At 31.4% G+C, this 26,790-nt stretch overlaps 1 protein-coding gene across 1 annotated transcript; it reads left to right on the top strand.

Moving 5' to 3' along the window:
- The first annotated feature begins 17,108 nt into the window (after nucleotides 1-17,108).
- LOC122856420 lies at nucleotides 17,109-20,751 on the top strand. The gene is made up of 3 exons (XM_044158120.1): nucleotides 17,109-17,257; nucleotides 18,784-20,460; nucleotides 20,742-20,751. The coding sequence occupies exons 1-3, from the start codon at nucleotides 17,109-17,111 to the stop codon at nucleotides 20,749-20,751; spliced, it is 1,836 nt and encodes a 611-aa protein (XP_044014055.1).
- Nucleotides 20,752-26,790: the final 6,039 nt, after the last annotated feature.

Genomic DNA, 26,790 nt, shown 5'->3' on the forward strand with positions numbered 1-26,790 from the left:
AAAAACGGCTATTTATCGGTTATATGTCGTATAGTTATTGAAATAACGAATTATTCTTAAATTTAATAATGGCAATCAATAGAGATCGTTTAGGAGAAGAAAATGTTTTTAAAAAAACTTCGATATCTCGAATAGTTTTCGAGTTATAATATTTTTTAAAATTTCGATATATCGATTTTTTTTTATTTATTTATTTAATAATGGAAGTCGATTAAACTCATCAAGGAGAAAAGAAAATCGAATACAATTTTTTGATCGCGCGAATAGTTTTCGAATTATCGATTTCTTTCTAATGTTAATGATAATTTTTTTCATAATTGATAATATAATAGAGCTAAGTAAAAAAATAAAGCTAAGTAAAAAATATAGCTAAGTAAAAAATATAGCTAACTTAAAAATATAGCTGGTAAAATTATGTAGATATTGTGTGTTTGGCTATAAATATATAGCTAAGTAAAAGATATAGCTGGTAAAATTATGTAGGTATTGTGTGTTTGGCTATAAATATAGCTAAGTAAAAAAAATAGCTAAGGAAAAGATGTAGCTAAGGAAAAGATGTAGCTAAGGAAAAGATGTAGCTAAGGAAAAGATGTAGCTAAGGAAAAGATGTAGCTAAGTAAAAAATATATAGCTAAGTAAAAAATATAGCTAAGTAAAAATATAGCTAAGTCAAAATTATGTAAGATATTGTGTGTTTTTGGCTATAAAGTAAAAAATATAGCTAAGTAAAAACCTAGCGACCAAGTAAAAAAAACTTGGATATATTCATTATTTTCAATAAAAAAAATATATATTCGTGCTTAACAATACGCGACAATCAATAATTAGCAGTTTTTTTGAAAAAAAAAACAAAAATTTCGACTTTTTATTTGAGAAAAAAAATTTGTATACATTTTAAAAAAAATATCGATAATTTGATAACTATTCGAGATATAAAAATTTTTATTGGGCTTTTTTTTTAGCTTGGCGAGTTTTATCGATTGCCTTTATTAATATTACAAAAAAAAACTTAATATATCGAAATATATAAGTTATTATAACTCGAAAACTATTCGCGATATCGAATTTTTTTATGTTGACTATTTTTTTTACTTGACGAGATTCATTGATGGCCATTATTAAATTTGAGAATTAATCGTTATTTCAATAGCTACACGATATATAACCGATAAATAGCCGTTTTTTCCATATTTCAACTCCATTTTTAACCACTGCGCATTCGTAGGAATTTTTTCCGTATTTTTCCCGTAATCGTGAGAAAATTTTCTATAAAAACCGAATAAAAAAACATGTTGTCTCGGTTATGATAATATCTTCTGAAATTCTTCTGTACAATTACAATAATAATTTTCTCTTTCAAACTAACACATCAGTCATCAATGTCTATTTCTCTTTTTTAAAAACATAAAATTAGTCAATATTATAAATAAATTATTATTGTATAATAATTCAATATTATGTTTTGTATTCAGGAAATATTATTTCATATAAACAATATTAATAGGTATATTAATCTTGTAAATGAAAAATACTTGCATATGCATGTATAATGTATATACACTGAGAGAAATATTAACTAAGAATTACAAACGTAAAAAAAAAAAATACAAAATAAATAGTAAAAACTCCGTTCCCCCGTCATTTATAAGAATTATTCGCATATTGATAGATAATTTTTACAATAAAATTATGTAAAAAATCTGGCCATTGACTATATACACTACTAAGCCATAAAATTTACACAATTTTATTGTAATTTTTCTTTTAAAAAAATGACTAAATTCACGATACTCACAAGTAAATTCTAGCAGACTGAGAATTTACGCACTACCGGTTTTAGAATTTACTATATTTTATTATAAGTTTTATTTAAAAGTTGGACATTTTTTGTGCTAAGTTCGGCAGTTTGTGCTAGATTCACGGAGAATAGCAATCAATTTCCGGCAACATTTTTTCTTTTCCGTTTACACCCTCAAAACTCGAAAACTAATTGATAAATCGAAAAAATTCATTCTTGATAAATTGTTTAGAAATAAATTACCAACAATAAACCTCGCTTAACCCCATACCTAGCTTCAACAGATAAGGCTGTAGAAATGCTTGAAATTACATGATAGTTCAATCATTTGTTCAATCGGTCGGCTATCTTTGTATTATTTCGCCCCACAACCAGAATTTTTACAAAGCGATATAGTAAAAAATATTTAAGTCTATGCTAACTTTTATATGTCTACATGATAATTTTTATTATATATATAAGAATATTTATTAAATTGTGCAGTATTTTTTATTCAACCATATAATAATTTTTATTGTTTTCACAAAACATGTATGTCTTTATTTTAATTAACTCATAACTCATTATCTAAGAGATTAATCAAAAAAAGTAATTATTTATAAATTGTTTAGAATTGAATTTTCAATAATAAACTTCACTCAACCCCATGTCCATCTGCAATAAATAACGATGTATAGAGGCTTGAAGTAACCCAACAATTTTTTGACATTTTACACATTTTACATAATTTTATTGTAGAATTCCGACTCTCGCGGCCAGTCCCAGAATTAAAACAAAAATTACAAAGTACTATAGTAATTTCTATCCAACCATGATTTTAATTTTTAGTTAAAATTTCTCTCAGTGTATATGTACAATATGAACTTTACTTCGCCTAACAAATGCAAGTATAACTAATAAATACAAATAAAATACTTGTATATTAATATATACAACGGCGCATATATATATATAATAATAAATAAATTAAATATATAAATACGCACATTTAAATTCATCTATACTACAGAACGGCTGATGGTAACGGTTACCGACCGATTACCATGGCACTGCAAGGCGCAATGTAGACTGTCAGAAAATGGATTTCTGCCCAGATCCGTTACCGGATCTGACGTCTAAACTCTATGTTTTTTCCTTTTACTCTAACCTAACCCGCGCCTAAAGATGTTTACACATCAAAAAAAAAGGAAGGGGTCTGTTGAACAGTATCATCAATAACCTGCCATTTGAATTACACGTTCCACAGTATAATTATTGTGGTCCGGGTACAAAGCTCGATAAAAGATTAGCTCGTGGTGATCGCGGTGTTAATCCGTTGGATGAACATTGTCGTGAGCATGATATAAGCTACTCAAAAAATCCTGACAATCTCGAAGAACGACATAAAGCTGATAAAATACTTGCCGATAAAGCCTGGCAAAGTGTATTTGCCAAAGATTCGTCACTTGGTGGAAGAGCCGTAGCTTGGGGTGTGACAACTGCAATGAATTCGAAAACGAAACTTGGTATGGGTTTAAATAGAAGCAAAAAGAATAAAAAAATTTATCATAAAATCAAGAAAATACAAACAACTGAAAAGAATGATAAAAAAGATAAAATCATCCCAAAACAAAAATATAAAAAGTATTTAACAAGTCTCAACAGGATTATAGATATATCAAAACAATCTATAAAGCCTGGAATCACTGATCCAATAAAGACGGTTCTGGAAAGTGCACGTGTTGCTGTCAAAAAAGTTGGTGGAAAAAAAAAATTCGTTTACCACGAATTTTACCTCTTCCATTGAATAAAGAAAATAACAGTGATGGTAGTATACTACCATTTTTAATACCACTATTTGCTGGATTAAGTGCATCTGGTGCTATGACGGGTAGTGCAGCAAAAATTTCAAAGACAATAAATGTTGTACATGCAGCAAAAAAGTTACTACGAGAAAATCAACGTCATAATAAGAAAATGGAATCAATTGTATTGGGCAAAGGATTATTTTTATCTCCTTATGAAAAAGGACTAGGTCTCTTTTTAAACCCAGCAAAAAATGTAAATAAGAAAAAAAACTTGTAATGCTACCACATCGAGCTCTCACAAATATTGATATCATCAAATACGCCAAAGCTTTTAAAATTCCTTATTTCCGAGGAGTTTTCATGAGAAATGGTTTACCAATAACTGGTCCTCGTAAAAATGAATCACCAATTGTAAATCTTGATAATAAAGATGGTGCTAGTACACATTGGGTTGCATACAAAAAACGGCTCAATGATGTCATTTATTTCGATAGCTTTGGGGTGCGTTCCGTAAGGGGACCGCGGTCCTTTTTGGCCATAATCAGAGTGAATCCATAAAAATTAAAAATCTCCCTAGGAATCCCTAAAAAATAACCAGTCTCATGTACACTTTTTTTTACACCTTTCTATGTATGTATTGTTAATGTTGTGGATGTGGTGCTTACTGAATTTTGTACTGAATAAAATTATTAAAACGATAAATTTGTTAATAACAGTTAACAAAATGAAAAGAAAAATTCCACTTCAAACACATTATCTATTGACTGATGAAGGTAGTAATTGTTGTTTTTGTTGAAAATGAAAAGCAACATCAGCCAGTTTAAGATCTTGAAAAATAACAAAAATATAAGTGCTGTCCTAACCTTACATTTGAGTTATGATAAGTTTTGAAGCATTAACTTTGAAAAGAAATACAATTTACAGGCTAAATAATTGAGATAACAACAATATACATCTACTATTTTAATTGACAATTTTTTTTTTGATGCCAAACTATTTTTCTCTCTATAATACGTTAATCATATTTTTCGGTGTTTACGTTTGCTTATGTTTGTTTACGTTTTCTAATACATAGCAGTGCTGACACTACAACGAAATTAAATTCACTATGATAAACCACGCCTATTTTTGGTAGACCGCGGTCCTCTACGGAACGCACCCTTGGTGATTTAAAGCCTCCACAAGAACTGATTAATTATCTCGGTGTTGGTAGCATTAAATATAATTATGAAAAATATCAAAATTATAATACAATTGTTTGCGGTCATCTATGTCTCAAATTTCTGGCTGGCAAGAGACTATAAATAATCATGACACATGCTAAAATAATCATTAGTCATTGATGATTCATTTACGTTGACATTGTCGGGCAGGTCATCGACTCTTGAAACACAATACTTCCCGCCGATTGAGTTGTCAGCAAATAAAAATTACGTTGCTGGGCTTGTTGAGTTTACAACATTTAATTCTATACCGAATATTGACGTTGGTAACAATAAAGTCTACATTGAAGGTTGTAAACTGATTACAATTCCAACAGGAAGTTATGAAATTGAGGATATTGAAAGTTATATCCAAAAAGCAATATGTCAGAATGACGTTACTATTAGTATTAAACCAAATAACAATGAACTACATAGTGAGGTTAAATGTAACAAACGTATTCATTTTGAAATAGAAGACTCGATAGGAAGATTGTTGGGCTTTACAAAACGAATCCTCGAAGCTGATATTCTACATAAATCTGACTTGCCTGTTGCCATATTAAAGGTTAATACACTCTAAATTCAGTGTAACATAACAACTGGTGCAAATATGAATCAGCACAAAGTTCACACAATACATTAATCTTTCCCAGTTCTTCCTCCTGGATATAAGATTGTTGACGTACCATCTCATGTCATTTATCTGCCAGTCACAGTGCAAGCAATACATCAATTGCAATTAAAAATTGTCGATAAGGATGGTGAAATTGTGAATTTCCGTGGAGAAACGATTACAATTCGACTACATTAAAAAGTGTCAAATAGGACAAAAAATATGGGCATCGTTTTTAAAAAAAGAAAAAGAATAAACATAATAATAAAATAATTGGGCAAAGCTATAAATGCGAGACATTATGCCAAAAAAAAATCAGTCAAAAGCAAGGAAGCAAAGCGATAACACATCAGAGTATTCTGTTTCTCAAGAGTCTCGGTCTCAGTCCACGTCAACAACATCTACGGAAATAAAAGTGTCATTTTGTTGCTTTTTTGTATTATACCATGGATGAAATTTTAAGTATACAAGAACCGATCATTTTTGATGAATCGATTGCCCATTGTGAGTTACATGCTCATCAGCCTTATGGCTCTTCAACATTCAATAACAACGATGAAATCCGGATTGGAATTCAATATCAAGATTTATGTGTACTACCAAGTAAAAGTTCACTACATATTACTGGACGATTTCTTACAAGTGACGGAAAATCTGTGCCAAAAACAACTTCATTGGTACGAATGGCAATAGTTTTTCTGACATACCTTAGTTGGTAGTTTGCCATGCGCTGGACAATCCATATCAATCAAATCAATAATAGTTTTATCGTCTTTTAAAATATTGCTGAGCCATTTTTTTTCTCATGACCTTTTACATATACGTAAATTGAAGACTCAAGGCTATCATTTATAATTTTTCCATGTTCAGCATAATCAACATCTCTTGAGTTCCATAACAGTCCATGATGATTGTTTGTTAACCATTTATTTGTCAGTTTGCAAGCAGATGATAATGTACTCATGGCACATGGAGGCTTGAATACTACCGACTTGATATCATCTTCTTGATTCAAATTTGCTATTGCAAATTCTTTCACAATAAAACTTTGATCAGTATCATAAAATCCTTGAACATCAACAATATATTCAACCATTATGACTGAAATCTTATTCAAGACTGAAAAATTTTTTTTATTTGGTACTCATATACAAAAGAGTAAAGACGCGCGCACTTTGGTATTAAATTTCTAATTTTGTTTATAGAAATAGTTTTAAAAAAATAAAACGTCAGCACTTTCTACTTCAAATTCAACGAAATATAAACAATATAACTCGCTCAACTTAGTATCATATTTCCATTTTTGTTTATAAAATAATTTAGAAAATAAAACGTCAGCACTTTAAATCAAACAAAAGATGTGCTTACTTTGCATTTTTATATATATTATAACTATTATTTATAATAAATATATTTTTTATTTATGATTATTCGGGGTCATAGCCCCAAGGTAAGGTATCAGTTCCACCATTTTGATCAAGAGCTCGTTTATCATCAGCCCAGCTGAGTGCAACTTTACTTTGTACAATTGTTCTTACTTGATGATCTTTACTTCTGATTAAATGTTGATTTTTTTTCAATATTTGATGATTCAAAAGGCAGGACATAAAATTATCAAAATTTATGTCTTTCAAAACCAAACCTTTTACACCTTTTGCTTTTTTGTAAGTTTTATCATCATCAATGTTTATAACTTTATAACTATACAATTTGGCTCTCAAGCCAGCAAACTCAGTCATAATTTTGCCATTATTTTCGTCTTTCATAAGACCAATAACTTTTTTGTTGACTCTTGGCATGTTATAAATATTATTTGGTGGATAATCTGATGTGTCAAATCTTTCTAAATTTTCCTTCATTTTTTCATAAATATCAGGAACTTTGAAATTTAAAATGAGTGAATCAGTATCCATGTAAAGTGCTTTGGCCTCATCATCTTTGAATTTTTTTTTTAATATAATTGTAGTAAAAATCATAAATCCAAATTTTTGATAGATCTAATATTGTAAACCCTGAATAAATTGGTTTATTAAAAATTACTTTAACTCTTGACATTTCAATAATTGCAATGTCATCTTTGTAAATTGAACAACTGTGAAAATTTGGTTTCGCTATCAATGATCTTGCTCCGTAGCGACCTTCCCATTTTGTCACCAATTTCACATCTTTTTCCTTTCGCACATTTTGCATTGTTTTTCCATATACACTGTTGTTCATTAATTTGAAAAAATTTTTACCAAAATCAGTGGTTGCTTGCTGACGCATACCAGTATTAAGATCTATATATTTTTTCAGCCATGAGCGTCAAAAGTTCAAGTTCCACACCTCTATACTTTAACATTGCATCAAATGCTAGACCTGGTGCAGTAAAATAATAAAGTGCATCTAGACTGTATGTTGATAAACAGCTCAAACGAAAATTTTCAAAAATATCAGCCAACAACAGCACATCAGTTTTCAAATATAAATCAGAATATTCACCTAATGTATTTATTTGAAATTTTTCCCAAATATTTTTGGCATGTTCATAGTCTGCATCTGAGATGTTAGCATTATTTAATTTTGAGAAAAATTCTTTTTTTGGTGGTAGAGTTGTTTCGGCTAATTTTTCCCATGAGTCAATATATTCATAGGGAAATACTCCTTTTCTACACAATAAATCAAAGTATTCACTATTGCATTCACTACGTGTTATAATTTTTTGATCATTGCTCAAATCAGATGATAATCTATCAATACTACTAGACATAAATCTAAATGAGTCAATAAATCTTAAACTTACAACAGTATTATCCACTTTTTTTGTGAATGAAATGTATTTCTCTTTGTTTATTGGTAATATATGTATGCGACCATCGAATGCCTTGCAAAGTTCTTGTATTAAAAAATGTGAGTCGTATCTCGATAAATTGTGCATGACTTTAGGTACGTTGTGGGACTTTGTATAGTTAATATTGCATCTAGCATGAGCTGGACCTCGATATGATCCGCTGAAATGATCGTGATCATGGTGCTTAACGTCTTGCTCCATGAAAATCTCCTCACATATATGACAAATTGTGGCATTTTGAAATTCATGCTCCTGTTGCACAGTCAATTTTTCTATTGGTATTGGATTTAAAAGTATATCATTGACCTGGTGAGCTAATCTTTGCAATTCTCCAATAAACCATTCAATACAGTTTTCACTACGATTCATTCTGTAGAATGATAATGTATTATTATAGGTACATTTAACATAGTACGCAGCACTGTCTGGAGTATGTTCTTCAGAGTCAGTATTATCAATCGGTTTTAAAATACACTCCAAATCAGCATAGACGACAAAAGGTACAAGTTCTCTGTATCGATGATTTTTAAATTTCAGCATATTGGCATCTTTTCTTGGCATAATCATCCGTGCATGATTAATTTGACAACAGTCAGCCAAATGCTTTTCCAAATAGAGCTCTGACGAGAAATGATTTAGACATCTATCACAAATATATAAACGACAATGAGCCTTGCTGACTTGTAAGCCTACCAAGCGTGATAAATTTTTAATTAATGCAAAATGGAAAATTTTTTTTCCTTTTTTCTGCTTTTGAACATAATTTTCATATTCATTGTCTTCATCAACTTCCATTTTATTGTCATCATCGTCATCATCATCTTCATCATCGTCGTCAGCCGAAAAACATTCATCATCAAAAATACTGTCATTAGTATTGGTAACTTTTTTTTTTTTTATCATTTTCGTTTTTATCGACTGCCAACAGATGAATTGTTTGACTGTCACAAATATTATCACTTAAAAATATAGGAGCAATAATACTTTTTTCGGATTATTTGGAACAATTGCGTAAATATTTATTTTCAAATTGTTGAGTTTTTCAAATTTTGGTATGTATCGCAGCTTCATTGGAAAAGATATTCCATCATATGATAACACTGTACTAAAATGTGGATATGATGCAACACGACACACATTTTCTTGTGCAGGATGTAAAGCTGCAGTCACACACCACAAAAAACAAAAATTATCTCTATTTTCTATATTCAAAACTGCTCTTTTTTTTTTTGATGTCATCAGGCATTTCAACAAACGTAGAATCACCACCACGCAACGGTTGATATTTGCATACAGTAAAGATAATGCTCTGAATTTTTTTCAAGCTCCAGCCGGAAATACCAAGATTCAACTCCTCAATTTTCTTCAATAATGGATCGAAAAAATGTTCATTAAACCACTCATCCAGGTCTGTTGTTGGAAGTATAACAGCATTTTTTGTAATAAAAGATTTGATTTCTCTCACTTCTGTATCATCTTTTAAAACTTCATATTCACAATGTAAACATGAATTGATCTTGAGATTAATTTTTTTTTTTCAAAAAAGCTTTTAGTTATCTGCTGACAACAGTTTGAGCATCTCTCAAAAAATTTTCAATTCCTATATGATACAAATTGGTCACACTTCCAGTTACTATATTGCCTTTAAAAATATTCTCCAAGTCATTCCATTTTACTCTGTTATGCAATGTCGGTTCATCATGATGAGTGCTCATACCAGCACCATGATGTAAAGTTTTTTTTCTTTTCACTTGTAACTTTTCAACTATAGTTGTGAGTCTAACTACGACTAGTAGTATTCTTTTTTTTAAACCGACTGAATCAGCTGAATTTTTCAAAAATTTATTCAATAGTTTCACATTTACATTACCCCATTTGATCCATCGATCAATTTTCTCAATAGTATTTGCAGATGAATAACCCGCACTTAAAATGTTAACAAGCTTCTCACACCTTTCGATAGAATACATTTTTAAATATATAATTTTTTTTAATACTCAGAAGGAAGTAGTTGCCGCGAGATCAACTGACCACTGACTAATGAAAGATGAATAATTTACCGTGCAATCAACATAAAATATATTTATAAATAAAAAGAACAATACATTTGTCTTGAAAAGAAAAATAAAAATGTGCAAAGTAAGCAAAAAATAAAAAGCGATGCATGATTGAGACAACGGATCTACAATGACCGCGCGTGCTTGCTGTACGTCATGGATCATGTTTCGATGCCCCGTTCAAATCATTGTCTCCACGTTGGACGTGATTTATATTATTTTAGAAAAATGAAAAATATAGTTGACTTTACTTTTTTGATGACTCTCCATTTTTTTATCTTTGAATACATTCTACGAGAATCATTTTTTTGTAATTTCATGTTGAATTGATATTCAAGTTAAAAAACTGAATGATGACGTCAGCTTACAATCCTATGATAGTATTGAAAAATGAATGAATAATAATAAAAAATTAATATTTCGAGTAAATTTATTGCTGACAAGAAAAAATTTTCAGAAGTCAATCTAAAATGGAGAATGTTTTTGGAAAATTTCCAAAAATTTTTTTAAAATTTCTGAAAAAATTTTATTGCATATTTGGTTGACTCCCGAAACTTTGAAAATCTACTTTACCATCAGTCGGTAAAATAGAAATCTTCATTACCGACCGCGATGAAAGTTTCGTGTGTCATCCGAAAATACAATTAATTTTTTTTTTGATTTTCATTTTAATTCCTAGTTACAGCAACATCTAATTAAAAAATATATATGTATATAGGACATGAGACATGGGTCATGTGACTTGAGCTATGCCCCAGGACATGGGACACGATACATCGCATGTTAAAATAACAAAATTTATTTTTTTCCCGATCAAGTCTGTAATACCGACACATGACAATTGGGAATTTACACCATCAAATGGTATATGGGACATAAGACATAAGACATGAGAAATCGCACGTTAAAATGACAAAATTTTTCCAAATCTGTATTACCGACCCAGGGTAAGAATGACAAATTTCTTTACCATCTCTGCATTATCAACAACTAGGAATTCGAATGAAAAATTTCTTTACTATCTCTGTGATACCGACCGAGTTGCAGTCCCCTGTCCCCTCGCCGATCTACCTCTTTTCGACATCCCTCTGATCCAGAACGCCTATACACTACTTCCAGGAAAATTCCAGTCACTGTTACGACGTCATCTGCTGAGGCATCAATAAAAAAAAAATTGCAAAATGAGTCACAGGATAATGATAAAAAAAACACTGGGTGCAAATGATTCCAATATTGTAACGCTTCAATCGGAAAGTACAATAAATAAATTACGATCAGCCGCTGTACCATCACCAACAGCTTCGCAATCTGTATTAGTAAATTCCTCTCCTGTTGATGAATCAACTTTACCAATAATTCCTGCGGAAAATTCATAACCAAGTAACGCGATGAAAAAGTAAGAAGAGCAAGAAAGACTTACATTTGAAAACTCAAGTTGATTTCCTACAAAATGTAAGAAAATCTTAATATCTTTTATGGATTTACATTTTTTACTAAGTATTTGAATATGTTTCTCATTTTTTTTTTAGACTTCAGCGCAGCAGACTCAAATGGCTAGAGCTACAATGTGCCCATCAAATTGTTATCAACATGATGTCATGGGGGTGTCTAATGTAAACTCAGCATTTTTTAACCAGCAGCCACTTCGGACTTTTTTGCTATTCCCGGCATTAGCAGATTCCAGTGTCATTTCACCAAGCGGTCTCAGATATTTAAATCATGGAATCCAACCATTTGTCGATCCACGAGAAATTATTTATTCCCCTCTTGAACATTTCCCTATTATTCCTTTTTTTCCATTTTTCCCTCCTCTATGACGATGCATTATTGAATTTTTATAAAAATGAGAAATAAATTCCCAGATAACCATAACTGGTAGGACGATTTGCTACCGGTAATCTACTGGTAGCTTACCGGTAACTACTACTGGTAGGTAACTGGTAGCTCCTACCAGTAATTTCAAACCAGTATATTACTGGAATTCTACTGGTAGATACTACCGGTAGGAACTACCAGTAATCTACCAGTAGAATTCCAGTAGAAAATTACTGGTAAGAACTACCAGTAGTCTACTGGTAGATTACTGGTAAATTATTTTGATAAACCCGAAAGCCTCAGCATTAGAGTATTTGCTGTAATAAATAACACGCTTGCTTGTAATTATATTATTGAATAAATTAATATTTTACGGCATACAGCTAAAGTATAAATGCAGCTGAGAAAATTTATATTTTTTAAAACAAAAATGTCCTAGAAAAAGATGTAGCTAAGCTGAGCCACATTGATTCTTGAGCTACATTTTCTCCTTAGCTACTGCTTGTCCTATATACATATATATTGATTTATTTAATAAATGAAATACAAGTAATTGAATTTTTAAAAAATGAAAATGTCTAACGAAATGTAGCTGCTCCGAAAAGAATGTGGCTAAGGAATTGATGTTGCTTGAAACATAATTTTTCTGGGCACATTAATTCCTTAGCTACTGCTTTTCTTTAGAATTTTTTTTTATTTATTGAATAAAATACATGTAATTTAATTTTTAAAAAATAAAAATGTCCAAGGAAAAGCAGTAGCCACCCTGGTAGAAAATTTCTCCGCCATTACTCCGCCATTACTCAGGCTTTCTCCAGCATTACTCCTTTTTTAGCCCGTTTCAGAGAAAATGCCTCCGGCATGAGGTTGGTAGCACATTAATTTTTCCGACATTAATCTCATGCCGGAGTATTGACTCCGCCACCAACCTCATCGCAGTATCTAAGGGAAAAATGTAGCTAAGGAATTAAGGTTGCCAAAGAATTAGATTTTAAGCAACATTACTTTCTTCGAAGATAATTTTTTGGCAACCTCAATTCCTTAGCTACATCTTTTTCTTAGCTACAGCTTTTCCTTGGACATTTTCATTTATTCCATGAATAAAATACATGTAAATTTATTTTTTTAAAATATAAATGTCCAAGAAAAAGCAGTAGCTAAGGGATAAAATGTAACTAAGGAATTGAGGTTGCCAAAGAATTATATTATGAGCAACATTATTTTCTTCAAAGATAATTTTTCGGCAACCACAATTGAGGGTCCGGATGCAATAACCGGCCGCACGCTCGAAGCCCAAGAAAACACGACGTTGCTCTGGGTAAAAAATCAAACATTAACTATTGAAAAAAAAAAAATACCATCATTTGTAGAATTAAAAAATACATATTTTCCTTTAAATAAATTTTTTGTTATGATTATTAGTTAACGAGTAGTAGTATATCAAGAAGTTTTATCCAAATTTTCAGGTATTTTTATTAATTGATTACTGAGTTATTAATTTAACAACAAATCGCAAGCCGCCGTTGAAGCTATATATGCTTGATCGTTACCCCCTCTCTCACAAACGTGTATGTTCGCGCGTTCGTATATTCATAAAAATACAAACGATAGACGCGCAATTTGTTGTTAAATTAATAACTCAGTAAATAATTAATAAAAATACCTGAAAATTTGGATAAAACTTCTTGATATACTACTACACAATATTGTCGCTGACAAGTTACTCAATTTTGAAATTTCTCCGACTCTTTTATCGTTTGAAATTAGACAAATCGAATTTTTCCGTGGACATGAATCAATAAATAAAAAAAAATAAACAATATGAATAAATAATTTTTTTAATAATGCTGTTGGCATCGCTAGATTATTATAAAGCTACTGTCAAATTTTCAAGTTGATTTATTTATTTTTAAGAAAGTTATCACAAGTTATATATTGAAAAAAAAGTATTTTGTTTTTAATTTTTAACTCGTTAACTAATAATCATAACAAAAAATTTATTTGAAGGAAAATATGTATTTTTTAATTCTACATGTTTTGACTAAATGGTCATATATCACTGTAGCCATCTAGTGACAATCAATGGAAGATTGATTGTCAACCATTGTTACTAATATTTTTCTCTCTTATAATTTTTTCTCTCTCTCTCTCTAGCTCTTATTATGATTATTAGTGTAGTCTTCAACAGCTCATCGACTCAACATATATTTTCAAGTGTAATTAATCCAACTCAATTTAGATATTAAATCAATTAGTTATTAAATAATAAATAATTAGTGTTCTTATTTATTTATGCAATTATTTAATCCAAAGTGCTCAACAATTCTAAAATGAAATCCCAACTCTGAACCAATTGATACCTAACCTGATTAATACCTTCACACTATCCTGATTCAACTCTGCGATCCTATAAACTTAAATAAAATTATAGTCCACCTGCTCCAACTCAAAACATTGGTCCTTCGAGCCGGATAGTGTGTTCGATTAATTTAGTGGTGGTGAAATAAACAAAAAAAAAAAAAGAGAATCGGTGCATTGCTGAGCGCTCATGAACATTGTGCTGCACTGATTCACACTAAAGAACAATAATTTATTTAGTGTATCCTATATAAAAAAAAGCATTGGTGTCATGGCGGCGCTTGATGAATTTCAAACTTGCCGCCTGAAATTTGAATTTGATTGGCTCTCATTTGAAATTTGATTGCCGCTTCGATTTCATTGGTTCATGAGAATCACCCTATTTTAATGTCGCGTTGCGTGATGAGATTTGACGCGTCAGTCGATAATTCCGAGACTTGCTCGTGGCTCGGCCTTTCCGTTTTGGCATTCACCGTGGCAGGACCACGTCAATGCTCATTTGCTGAAGCAGTTACATTGCATAGTTTCACATTATTTATTAATTAGTAAAAGAATTAATCTAACATCATCATTTAATTATTTTAAATATACAATAATTATTAATATAATTATCTTATTGTGAAATTGATTTTATTTGAAACAAAATGAATCACAACGAACTAACTTCTAATGAAGAGATGGCGATAATTCGATGTAAGTTGCATTTTATTATTTATTGTTTTTTTATAACTTTATAGATAAATATCGTTGTTAAACTTTTTTTAAATTAATTTTTTAATCAGTGTTAATTGAATTGAATTTGGTGGAAACCAAAGGGTTTGAGGTTAGGTTTGGTTTTTTTTTATTAAGAATTTTATTCTATAATTTATATGGTATTTAAAAACGTAATTATTTATTAATTTAATTATTATTGATTGATCTAATTAATTATTTTAATTAATTATTAGTTGGTAGCATTTTGATGAGATTTTTATTTCATGCCTCATGGTTTCAAGGTTAGATTTTTTTTTCATTGACATTTTCTAATTAAATTTATTTTTAATTTTTCAGCATTGTCACTGGTGCGTTAGTACGCCTTGATCCTCATCGTGTTCGTGTTGGCGAAGCACCTCCACGAGTTAAAATTCTAAGAGGCATACTTAGTAATTTACAAGGACGTGAAATACGTCTTCTTATCTGGGACAAACGTGTTGCTGAATTTGAATATCGCATTTTTTGTCAAGTTTTGAGAATTAATCGTCCGAAAGTTGTTGTTGCAAATCCTCAATATTTTGATCCAGGGCAAAATTTAATGCCTCTTGAATTATCAGTTCAAACATCTACCTTCATTGATATTGTTGGACCTATGGTGGAAGAAATACCTGTAATGCCTGACATACCTAGCTATGAGCTAAGTGCTATTGGCAATATTCTTGGAGCTGTTCGTTTGGTTGCATTCATCAGATATCCTATTGAACGCCAAGTTGTTGGCAATTATAGTTTTGGAAGTGGTGCCATTACTGATGGTGTACACCATTTGTGTGTAAATGTTGCTGGTGCTCAAGGGCCTTCACATGCAGCTGGTACACATAATGTTGTTACTGGTGATTTACGTCGCAATAATTATGAGACAATCGTCTTACAAGTTGCTGATATGGCCAACATTTAAATCTTTGAAGATCAAATAATGGACCCAGTTCAATTACGGAACGGATTTCGTAGGATTCCACGAAATGCCTTCGCAGCTGATCAACCAGCACCATCTCAACAAATTATACAAGGTATTATTCTTTATCTTATTATTGGAACTGGTGTTTTTTTATGATTGATATTTTTTTAATTCAACTGATTTTTTTTTATTTACAGCACAAGTTGACCAGCATATTAATGCGCCAAGGCACGTGCAAGATATTGCACCAGTTCATCATGGTATTCCAGCACCAGTCATGCAACATAATGTTGCACAAGCAGCTGCGCCTTTAAATAATATACCTGGACATCAAGGTATTCTAGCACCAGGCATGCAACATAATGTTGCACAACAGCTTGTACAAGCAGCTGCGCCTTTAAATAATATACCTGGACATCAAGGTATTCCAGCACCAGTCATGCAACATAATGTTGCACAACAACTTGGACAAGCACTTGATCCTTTAAATAATTTACCAGTTCATCAACAAGGTGTTGCACCTCAAGCACCTTTAAATAATATACCTGGGCATCGAGATATTCCACCTCAAGCATCATCTGTGCAACATAATGTTTCACCAAGGCTTGATCAAGAAGATGAACAAGTTCCTATTGAAACAATTGATGAACAGGATATTGCATCAGGATTTGTTAATCAACTCGAAAATGTGCCAGATAATCATCAAGGTGTTAACCAACGATCTGTGTCAATTGTTCAACAAGGTAATTTCAATAGCTAAACTTGAATTATTATTTCAATATTAATCCTTTGTTTTTTTTCTATTTGTTCAGATAATATTGGTCGTGCATTACCACGTCACAATTGTGATGACTTTGAAAGACGATACAATGCACGATTCGATCGTGAATTTATACCGTTTCCATCTAGATCACCTGGTGATTGAGCGGGACCATCTCGTCCACGTATTCTTCGCCGTACCAATCGACTTAAACGTCAAGTTAAAAAACAATTGGACATGTCAGATCATGAATCAAGTGACCCTGAAGAACAAGCAAAGTCCATTGTCATTTATGACAGTGATTCAGAAAAAGAAGAAGATGGTGGTATTTCAAATACTAAAAAAGCACGTCAAGATTCATCAGGCTCATCTGATGAATCAAACGAGTAAGACATTTTTTATGGACACTACTGTTTTATTCTTTTTTTTTTTTGACTAAGTCAATTTAATTTTTTATAACTAATAATTACCAGTAATTTCTATTTTTTTTTTTTAACGTGTTGTTCATATCATGGATTAATTGTAACCATGTTACTAATATTTTTTTCTATTACTTTTATAATTTTGTTGTAATGAGTTATACTGAGCATGTAATGCTAAATTTAAATTTCATTTTAGTTGGTCAATTTAATATTACCAGAAACTGGTGCACTTATCACGTTGCCAATGATTATCCAAAAAGTATTATGAAATAATACAATTAATTATTATTTTTATATTTTTGTTATAAAAGCCCTAAATATTAGGTGAATCGTTATATAAATGTTCAATTAATCAGTTGATAAGAGTGTTTAATTACTTTGGTTATTTTTAATTGATGTAATGACAAATAAAATGACTTAATAATTATAAAAGAATTATTAATTGAACATTTAACGATTGGTGATAATCCCCATGTTGTAACGTCTGGTTACGTTATAGAGTATACAAAATAAATAATAGCAAAGCCCTATTTCAGTAGGTGAATTTTTTATTAAGAATTTAATTATTAAATTGATGAGTAATTATTATTATTTGTAGTGAATAAATAACGAGTACTGATTATTGTTAAAAAAACAAGATGCATCATCGTACAAACTATAATTCAATTATAATTATAACGTGACATAATGAGAGCAAAGCTCTATATTTTTTTTATTATAATAAAATAGCCCTAAAGATTAGGTGAATTGTTAATTAACTATTTAATTAATATATAGCAACATTGTCTGTCAGTTTAAGTGGTGTTGTATAAATTTATCTTACAATTTATACCTAGAAACAAAATAGATTCATTAAATAAATTAAAGACATAGGTATATTTTAATTGAAAATTCAATCAAAACCAAGTGTATACTTATACCATAAATTTTAAAAACAACAGTGAATAATAAACTGATAAACAATAACAATATTCTGTATAAAGTATTAATTATCATTTATCAATAATCATGGCGGTGAATGGCGGATTTGAGTAATAACTGAGTAAACAGTATAGATGGCGCAAAGATGAAGTTAAGCGGTGTGTCCACATGCAAGTTGAATATCAAAAACGTGGGTTACCACATGTTCATTTATTATTAACTTTGCAACACAATTCAAAAATAACAACTCCAGAAATTGTAGATCAATTCATTTCAGCAGAAATTCCTAATCCAAATAAAAATCCTCGATTGTATGAAATTGTAAAAAAAAAATATGATTCATGGCCCATGTGGCGACTGGTGCCTAGATGATAATGGTAAATGTTCTAAACATTATCCTAAAGCGTTTGCTGATACAACAACTCTGGATGAAAATGGTTATCCTCAGTATAGACGCCGTGACACTGGGACCTACACTCGCCAAGATGGTTTCATTTTTAGCAACAAACATGTAGTGCCATACAATAGAGAATTGTCACTTCTCTTGAATTGTCACATTAATGTAGAAGTTGTTTCGAGCATCAAAGCAGTAAAATATTTATATGTCACATATATAAAGGTCATGATGCTGCTGCAATTGTTGTACAAGAAACAGATACAAATGGAGATCAAGTTGATCAAACAATTCATCATGATGAAATTCGTGAGTTCATAGAGACTCGCTACGTTAGTCCTCCTGAAGCTTGTGCGCGAATTCTAAATTATTCTTTACATGGTAGAAGTCATGCTGTGGTGAGACTACCTGTACATTTGCCAAATCAACAAACAGTTATGGTTGACGATATTGATAATGAAGACGCAATTCAAGCTGCTTTAAATAAAGAGTCAATGTTAATTGCCTATTTTGCTTTAAATGCTCATGATCCACAAGCAAGGGATCTTACATATTCTGAAATACCGACGGAGTATGTTTACAAAAAGTTAGCAGGTACATCTACTTATACTTGGCAACAACGAAAAAGTCATTTCAGTACTTTGGGACGGATGTACTCAGTCAGCCCAGCGCAAACTGAATTATTTCATTTAAGGTTGCTTTTGATTTGCACTAAAGGTGCTACAAGCTATGAAAATTTGCGAACAGTTGATGGAATTGTACATGAAACATATGTTAGTACGTGTTTAGCATTGGGTTTAATAGAGGATGATAATGAATGGAAAAATGCCATGCATGAAGCAGAAGTTTGGATGATGCCTCTCCAATTACGACAATTATTCGTACGAATTTTACTTCATTGCCATCCTATCCATCCAGAAGAGTTGTGGGAAGAATTTAAAGATGCACTGTCTCAAGATTATTCCAGATCAATGCCATTGCATCAAGCACACAGAACTGCCTACATTAAAATAAATACATTATTACAGAATGAAAGGTCGAGCTTGAAGGATTTCCCCTCAATGTCACAAATTACAGAAATTGAGAATGATGATACTGAAATTTCATTTGAACAGCACAAAGATACTGGGTCAAGACAATATGAATTACTTAATGATGAACAAAAAGCATTCGTTGATACTATTTTGAAAAGAGCTGTAGATGTTAACAGCACTGCATCAAAATGTTTCTTTATTAATGGACCTGGAGGATCTGGAAAAACTTACATTTATACAACTTTGTATCATTTACTGCGCAGTCTAAGTAAAAATGTAAGCACTATGGCCTATACTGGTATTGCAGCAACTTTACTTCCAGGTGGAAAAACGGTTCACAAAACCTTCAAAATTCCAATTGCTTTATATAGTGATTTTTCATTAACTATTACAGCTCAATCAAAAGAAGCTGATTATTGCAGGAAGATGGATGTTATAATGTGGGATGAAGCACCAATGTCACCCAAATATGCATTGGAATTCGTAGATCGAACTTTGCGTGACGTAATGAATAAAGATGAACCGTTTGGAGGAAAAATATTGATTCTTGGTGGCGATTTTCGACAATTGCTACCAGTAAAAAAAAATGCAACTCGTGGTGAATTAGTTGATTTGTCGATTAAATTTACTCATTTGTGGCCATATTTTACTGAGTACACATTGACTAAAAATATGCGAACACGCCCAGGAGAAGTTGAATTCAGTAAGTATTTATTAACAGTAGGTGATGGCACAGCAAATTATAATGATTCTGATTTAAATCTACCAGACCATTGTATCGCACCACGTGAGGCTGATATAGCTGAAGATGTTTACGGGCAAGTTATAAAAAATAAAGAATATGGTAAATTAGAAAACTGGGCTATTTTATCGGCCAGAAATGTCGATGTAGACGATATCAACATGAGAGCCCTGACGGAACGGTGCAACCATTTTTCTTGGTTCATTAATGGTTATTTGTTGGTTCGGTTCATTTCTGGTTCTTTAACGGTTCAATAGCCGTTATTGAACTATTAAATAACCCTATAAATGGTTGCAAGTTGCGCGTTTGCAACCATTATCGAACCGTTTTTTAACGAATTTCTAATGGTTATTTCAGGGTTCTATAACCGTTTAAACTGATAATTTTTTCGAAAGTTAAGTAATGGTTATCTTTAGGTTATTTAACGATTACTATGAAATTATAAGTTATCATAGAACGGTTTATGATTATTTTGGGAAAAAATGATGTAGATATTAAGTAAAAATCAAGAATTTTTATTAATAATTATCACTATCATGAATTTGTTCCAATTTGTTATTTGCAAAACATTGGTGTATTTATTGATACGCTGCGACATTGTTCATTTGTTTTACATGAAAAAATAAGTTTTTTCAAAGAATAAGCAGTGTTAAAAAAATACCTTCTTTTACATTCAGTATATCTAACATATTCAATCAATTTCCCAACAATTACTCAACTTTAATGCTCTAAAACCAAAAATCGAATAAATAGCGATTGCTGGAACTAATGGCTCAGTCGACTTCACGAAACATTTTTTTTTAACATCGACAACATTAAATATGAAATCGGTCTGAAAAGCTTTTTTTGATTTTTCTAATATATTTATTATGTATCCGCTAACCCATTGGACCCTGTCGACTTTAAACTCTACAATACTTTCAATCATTCCAAAACCAATTTTTTCACAATATACTACGCAGTTGGAAAATTTAGTGTTTCCATCAGCATTGAAAGAACGATACTCTATTTTATTGGATAATACTTTAGGATAACTAATTAATTTATTGACGTGGTACCCATTATTTGCTAAGACAACTCGCTCGCATTCGGAAGGAGATCGAATTCTTTTCGTACCAAGTCCTTGAAAGTTTCCATTTATTTCAAGATCTAATTCAAACTTGAATTTATTTACAAGAGTTAGTACAAAATTTCGGGCCATATCGCTTACTGTGTCATCTAAATAAAGAAGTTCTAATTTTTTTTTGATTAAAAAACGAGTGACGATTTGAATTGAACGTCCATTCGGACTCGTAATATTTTGCAAGATTTTTCTGTTCCAAGATTCGAAGACTGAAGCATTGTACGCGAATAAAGGACCAGCATCCTCAACAGTATCAACAACATGGAGCAAAAGATGAATATTGTACTTCATAGCAGCTTGTCCAAACAAATTTTCATACTGAAGGACAAATTTTTTTAGCAGTTCTCTTACGTGAAACAATTGTGACAGTGTAATACAATCTGAGTTAAGACAGTTAATTGCTTGAGAAAGCAAAGACAGATGTTTCAAATACTGGGGCTTTAAAATACCTTCTAGACAAATAAGAGAATAGTACTGAATCCAATTTCGCCACTCTTGTCCTTTCCATAATTTTAAATCTTTAATAGATCTCGGTGAACGAGTAATACGACTTGGAGGTCGAATTTTCAACAACCGTTGATCTATAATTGTCTCTGCTACTGGTTTTGATACAAATTTTATTCTTTTATTCACATTAATAAACGTTTCAGGACCTAATAAGAGCTTGGTGTATTGCTTCGAAACTCCCAAAAAAAGATGGTGAAGTGGTTCTACGACCATGCCACGAACACAATCAAAGCCTGGAACAGCAAACAAAATTGAAGGTCCAATGACTCCTAACATACGATTTCCAGAATCGTGAGCATTTTCACCAAGTTCTTCGATTTCGCCATGACTTCGTTTGATAATAGTTTGTTCAAATGGATATCTCATTGATTTATGGACAAAAGTGCCATTTTGGTAGCAATATGTGCATCCAAAAAAACCGTTGTATTGAGCCATTCGTAAGATCATTGATCGTGCAACCGAATCGACGCCACACAGCAATACCATAAATTTACTCTGGACTTCATTTCCATTTAGTTGCCATTTAATTCCGATCTGATATAAATGAGATAATTCTCTAACTCGGGGAGTCAGCATTGAATTCAAATTTGGATGTCCATTTCCAACCCCTATGGTGCTTAAAAGCATATGTTTTTTTCTAAGATGTGGTGGAAGCTCGTTAATTTGCAAAAACACAGGCCAAGCACTTGTTTTCGATGAGTCAGAAACACTGGCACCATCAGTATTTAAAACGAAAGAGAAATTGTTCTTGTTACTCAAAAACCCATGTGGTTTACTTTGTTCTTTGTACAACTTTCCATGATATACGTCCTCAAGATTAGCATGATTTTTTTTAACTCTCGTAAATCGGTACTGAAGTTGGTCGTAAATACCAGGGATTGCGAAAAGATCTTTTAATTGGGACTGTAAGTCAAGTTGTATAAAATAACCAATAGAAGGTTTCGGCATTGCAGCGTTACATGATGCAACAGAACATTGTACTGGTTTTTTTGTCCCGAGATTTATTTGACAATGCTCACAAATATAGTGCCGAGTCTCAACAATTCTATTTTTACCTAACGTTCTCCATAATGACTGTTTGTATTCAGGTAATGAACCATTAAAAGTTGCTCGATTGATCCACGACAATATCATTAAAGTAGCTTCATAAGTCCAGTGATAAACTAATGACATAGTCAAAAATACAAGAATATGATCTTTCGCTAAAACAACTGGCCGCCAAAATAATGTATACATATAGTCATTCATTTGACAGTCAATAAAAGATCCTTCCTTTTTATTTGAATGCATGTCTTCATTTTCTAGCTCTTCGGTGTCTTCACTGTTGTAATCTTTTTCTAATAAATTGTCTGTTTCTATCTCCTCTGTTGACTCAAATCTACTTTCTTCATCGGCATCATCATTAGTGGAACTTTCAACGTTTAAAGCTTCATCATCGATATCAGTTGGAAATCCACTTGAATAATCGATTGGATTGATAAACTTGAGTAGTTTCTCTATCGGGTTCTAAAAATTAAATTCAGAACATTGTTTAAGATGTTTTATATAATGGACGATTGCTTTCAAAAGAGATATACAATATTAAGTATAAACTGATTAACACTTACGAATAATTTTGGTGGTAACGAAGAAAGAAGATCTAAATTTGAAAATGTTTTTGATGACAGCTCAATAAGTTTTCGTTTTCTTCGGGACACAGCGAATTTTGAAAGTTGTTTGTTGTTACTATTGCTTTCTTCTTCCATGACTGAGTTGTTTTGATAATCACAGGTAATTTATCATAAAAACCAAGAACTTTATTACAAACGTATTTTAAAATATATTATAAAATAGTTTTAGTCATAATTTTCACCAATCTAAGATGCAAGGTTAGCTTTCATCAATTATAAATGTATAATTATGAAACAGTGATATACCCATAACAAATACACCGTGTAAATTACAGTAATTTACACAGCTTGGTTTTTTGCATAAAGTTTATTGCGCCATCTTACAGGCCCATCACTGTTAGGAAATATTGCTCATGTAGAATCGTGAAATGTAGATCACTGTAGACTTAGGTGTGCGACCGTAATCTCTTTTATTACAATGTTTCTAATTAAAAAGAAATCATTGATAGTGAGACACAAGTGATGAGATCATAATTTTTAAACATTTGTCCACAAGGTAAAGAAGTATTTATACCGGATTTGTCAACTGTACGAGTTGCTCCGAAATGGGCTGTCAAAGAATAGTTTTCTGGCTTATACAATGTAAGTTTGACGTAAATAGCTATTTTTTTGTTAACGTCTCTAATCTGTTTTTATTCGATTGTTTATTGTCTGATTATCACTAAATTTTTTTTCTATAGATTTGAATATAATAAGATCATTAAAGTATCCTAAAAGCTTTTGGTTCAATTCCACATCTTATATTACATTATACAGCAAGTGGAAATTGAAACGATTCGAGTAGATACAACGTGGAATGAAACACAACTCCGTCGGTAACAGATATCTTTCCTGAGCTGCACTCCCGTGGAATTATTGCCGCCAGGGGCAAGTAACAATAATAGTTGGTTGTTTTTTTTTTTTTTTGGCAAACGAGACAGAGAAACAAAAGAGCTATAATTTTTCCTCAGTCGTCAGTAAGTTGGAACTTAAGTGAACCGTAAGAAACATAATTTTTCTTAAACAATGGAAGGTGTGTTCATAGATTTGATTGTTGTTCACTTTTTAATTCCACTGAGTTTATTCATGATGAACTTAGCTTAACGAGTAATTATGTATTTTTTAAAATAAAATGTGCAGATCAGGAAAACGTAGAGAAGTTAGGACGTGGGCTTCGTTCTAAGACTTTGAAAAGATTCAGCTTTCCACCACGAGACGACGTATCACGAGGTGCTGCAAAACAACAGAAGTTGGATGAAGTTAAGAAAGATGCAATAAAAACAAAGGTTTGGTTTTTTTATTTTATATTTTTCAAATATATCATCTCAATTTCATGATATTCTGTTTTCAGAAACTTCCTCGAATTCAAAAAGAAGAGGTGATGAAAGAGTCTGATCGTAAGATTTAAGAAATTATCAAAAGAAAAAAAGCATTACAATTTAAAAAGCTACAAGAAATGTCAAGTTTATACGAAGATGATGAAAATCCTCGACCAAGTTTTAATATGTCACCAAAAAACTTGGATGATGCTGGTTCATCACTTGACAATGAATCTTGGAAATCACCACAATCGTACATTGGGGAAGAAACATACCATGTAAAGGTATTTTTTCTTTACATTCACATGCTGACAAACGATTAAGCCATAGAATAATTACATATATAATGAACTGTTTTTTATCTTTTCAGAAAAACAACTTTCTTGAAAGTTCTTCACGAAATTCAAAGTTTTGCATGAAAAGTAAAATATTGAAGCAACATTCTAATTCGAGTAAACGTGATGTTGAAACCGAAAATGCTGTAGAAATACTGACAGCTGAAAAAGCTAGTTTAGTTACAAAAAATGAAGAGTTAGAAAAAGAAATAAAATTGCTTCAAGAAATGACACAAAATCTTCAAGATGCAGAGAAAAAAATGCAGAATGATCTGTCAGTAATGAGAATCCAGTATGAAGAGATGAAAAATGAGTCACAGTTACATGTAAATTTGAATTCAGAGATTCAAGAAATAATTAATAGTTTACACGATGAAATGCGAGAAGATCTAAAAGTGTTTGGGGAACAACTTGTGCAGAATATCGTCGATGCTTTGAACGAGACTGGTCGTCCTGCAGTTCAAGAAATCGTCAATGACTTGGAAATCATTGATGGCAAAGTAAGTTGCTATTTTTATTGTATTGTTTTGTTATTAACTTACTTACGCTGCTCATGATTTTTTATTCTCATGTCTAAAAACTATCATAATTTATTTCAGGTCCGGATAACTGAAAATGTATCGATGAACGTGGAAACATACATGAAAGCATGCCAAGCGTTTGACATGCGTAAAAGAGCCAATATTGCGATGAGAGGTCTTTGGAAATCAGATGATCTTGCGAAATTCGTAAAAAAGAAAAGCAGTAAAAACCAAAAAATCATCACTGAGGATGACATTTTATTACTACAAGGTATGTTCACTCGTTTCTAGTCTGTAGTATCGTTATAGTTATATTTTAACTTTCCAGAGATTTTCTAATCTTTCTCGTGTGTTCGGACATATCGAACCTTAGTAACTGGATTGCGTATCAAGCAAAAATGATCCGTACTCGTGAAAAGGCTAAACTTGATGATGCTAGTACTGATGAAAGTGCTGAAAGTGATGAACAAAGTGAAGATGACAGTAGAGACAAGCAAATTAAGAAAATAGCTTTTGTTTCTACGGATAAGGTTTCACACGATGATGAGGATGGATCAAGTTCAGTTGATGAAAACGAAGAAGAAGACGACCCCTTAACTGATGAAAGTCAAGAATAAGAAACGTCGGAATAGTTTTTGAACTATTTTTTTTTTAAATACTTCGTGTATGTTTTTATTTTTTGCTATGTATGTGTAGGCTATGTATGCCATAACTCAAAGATATGTTACTATATAAGAAAAAATGAAAGAAATACTTTATTTTCCGTAATTTAATGAGATTGAAGTGAACTTATTTTCGTGAGTTCAATAACAGTTCAATTATGGTTTTTGGTAATTTCTCTTAAATTGAAACTCTATATAAACCATTATTAAACAGTTCTTTTATGGTTGCAAAATTTCTTGCTGATAACCGAAAATGAACCTTTTTTAATGGGTTTGATAATGGTTCATTC

This window comes from Aphidius gifuensis, linkage group LG1, assembly GCF_014905175.1.
Source record: "Aphidius gifuensis isolate YNYX2018 linkage group LG1, ASM1490517v1, whole genome shotgun sequence".
Classification (NCBI taxonomy): Eukaryota; Metazoa; Arthropoda; class Insecta; order Hymenoptera; family Braconidae; genus Aphidius; species Aphidius gifuensis.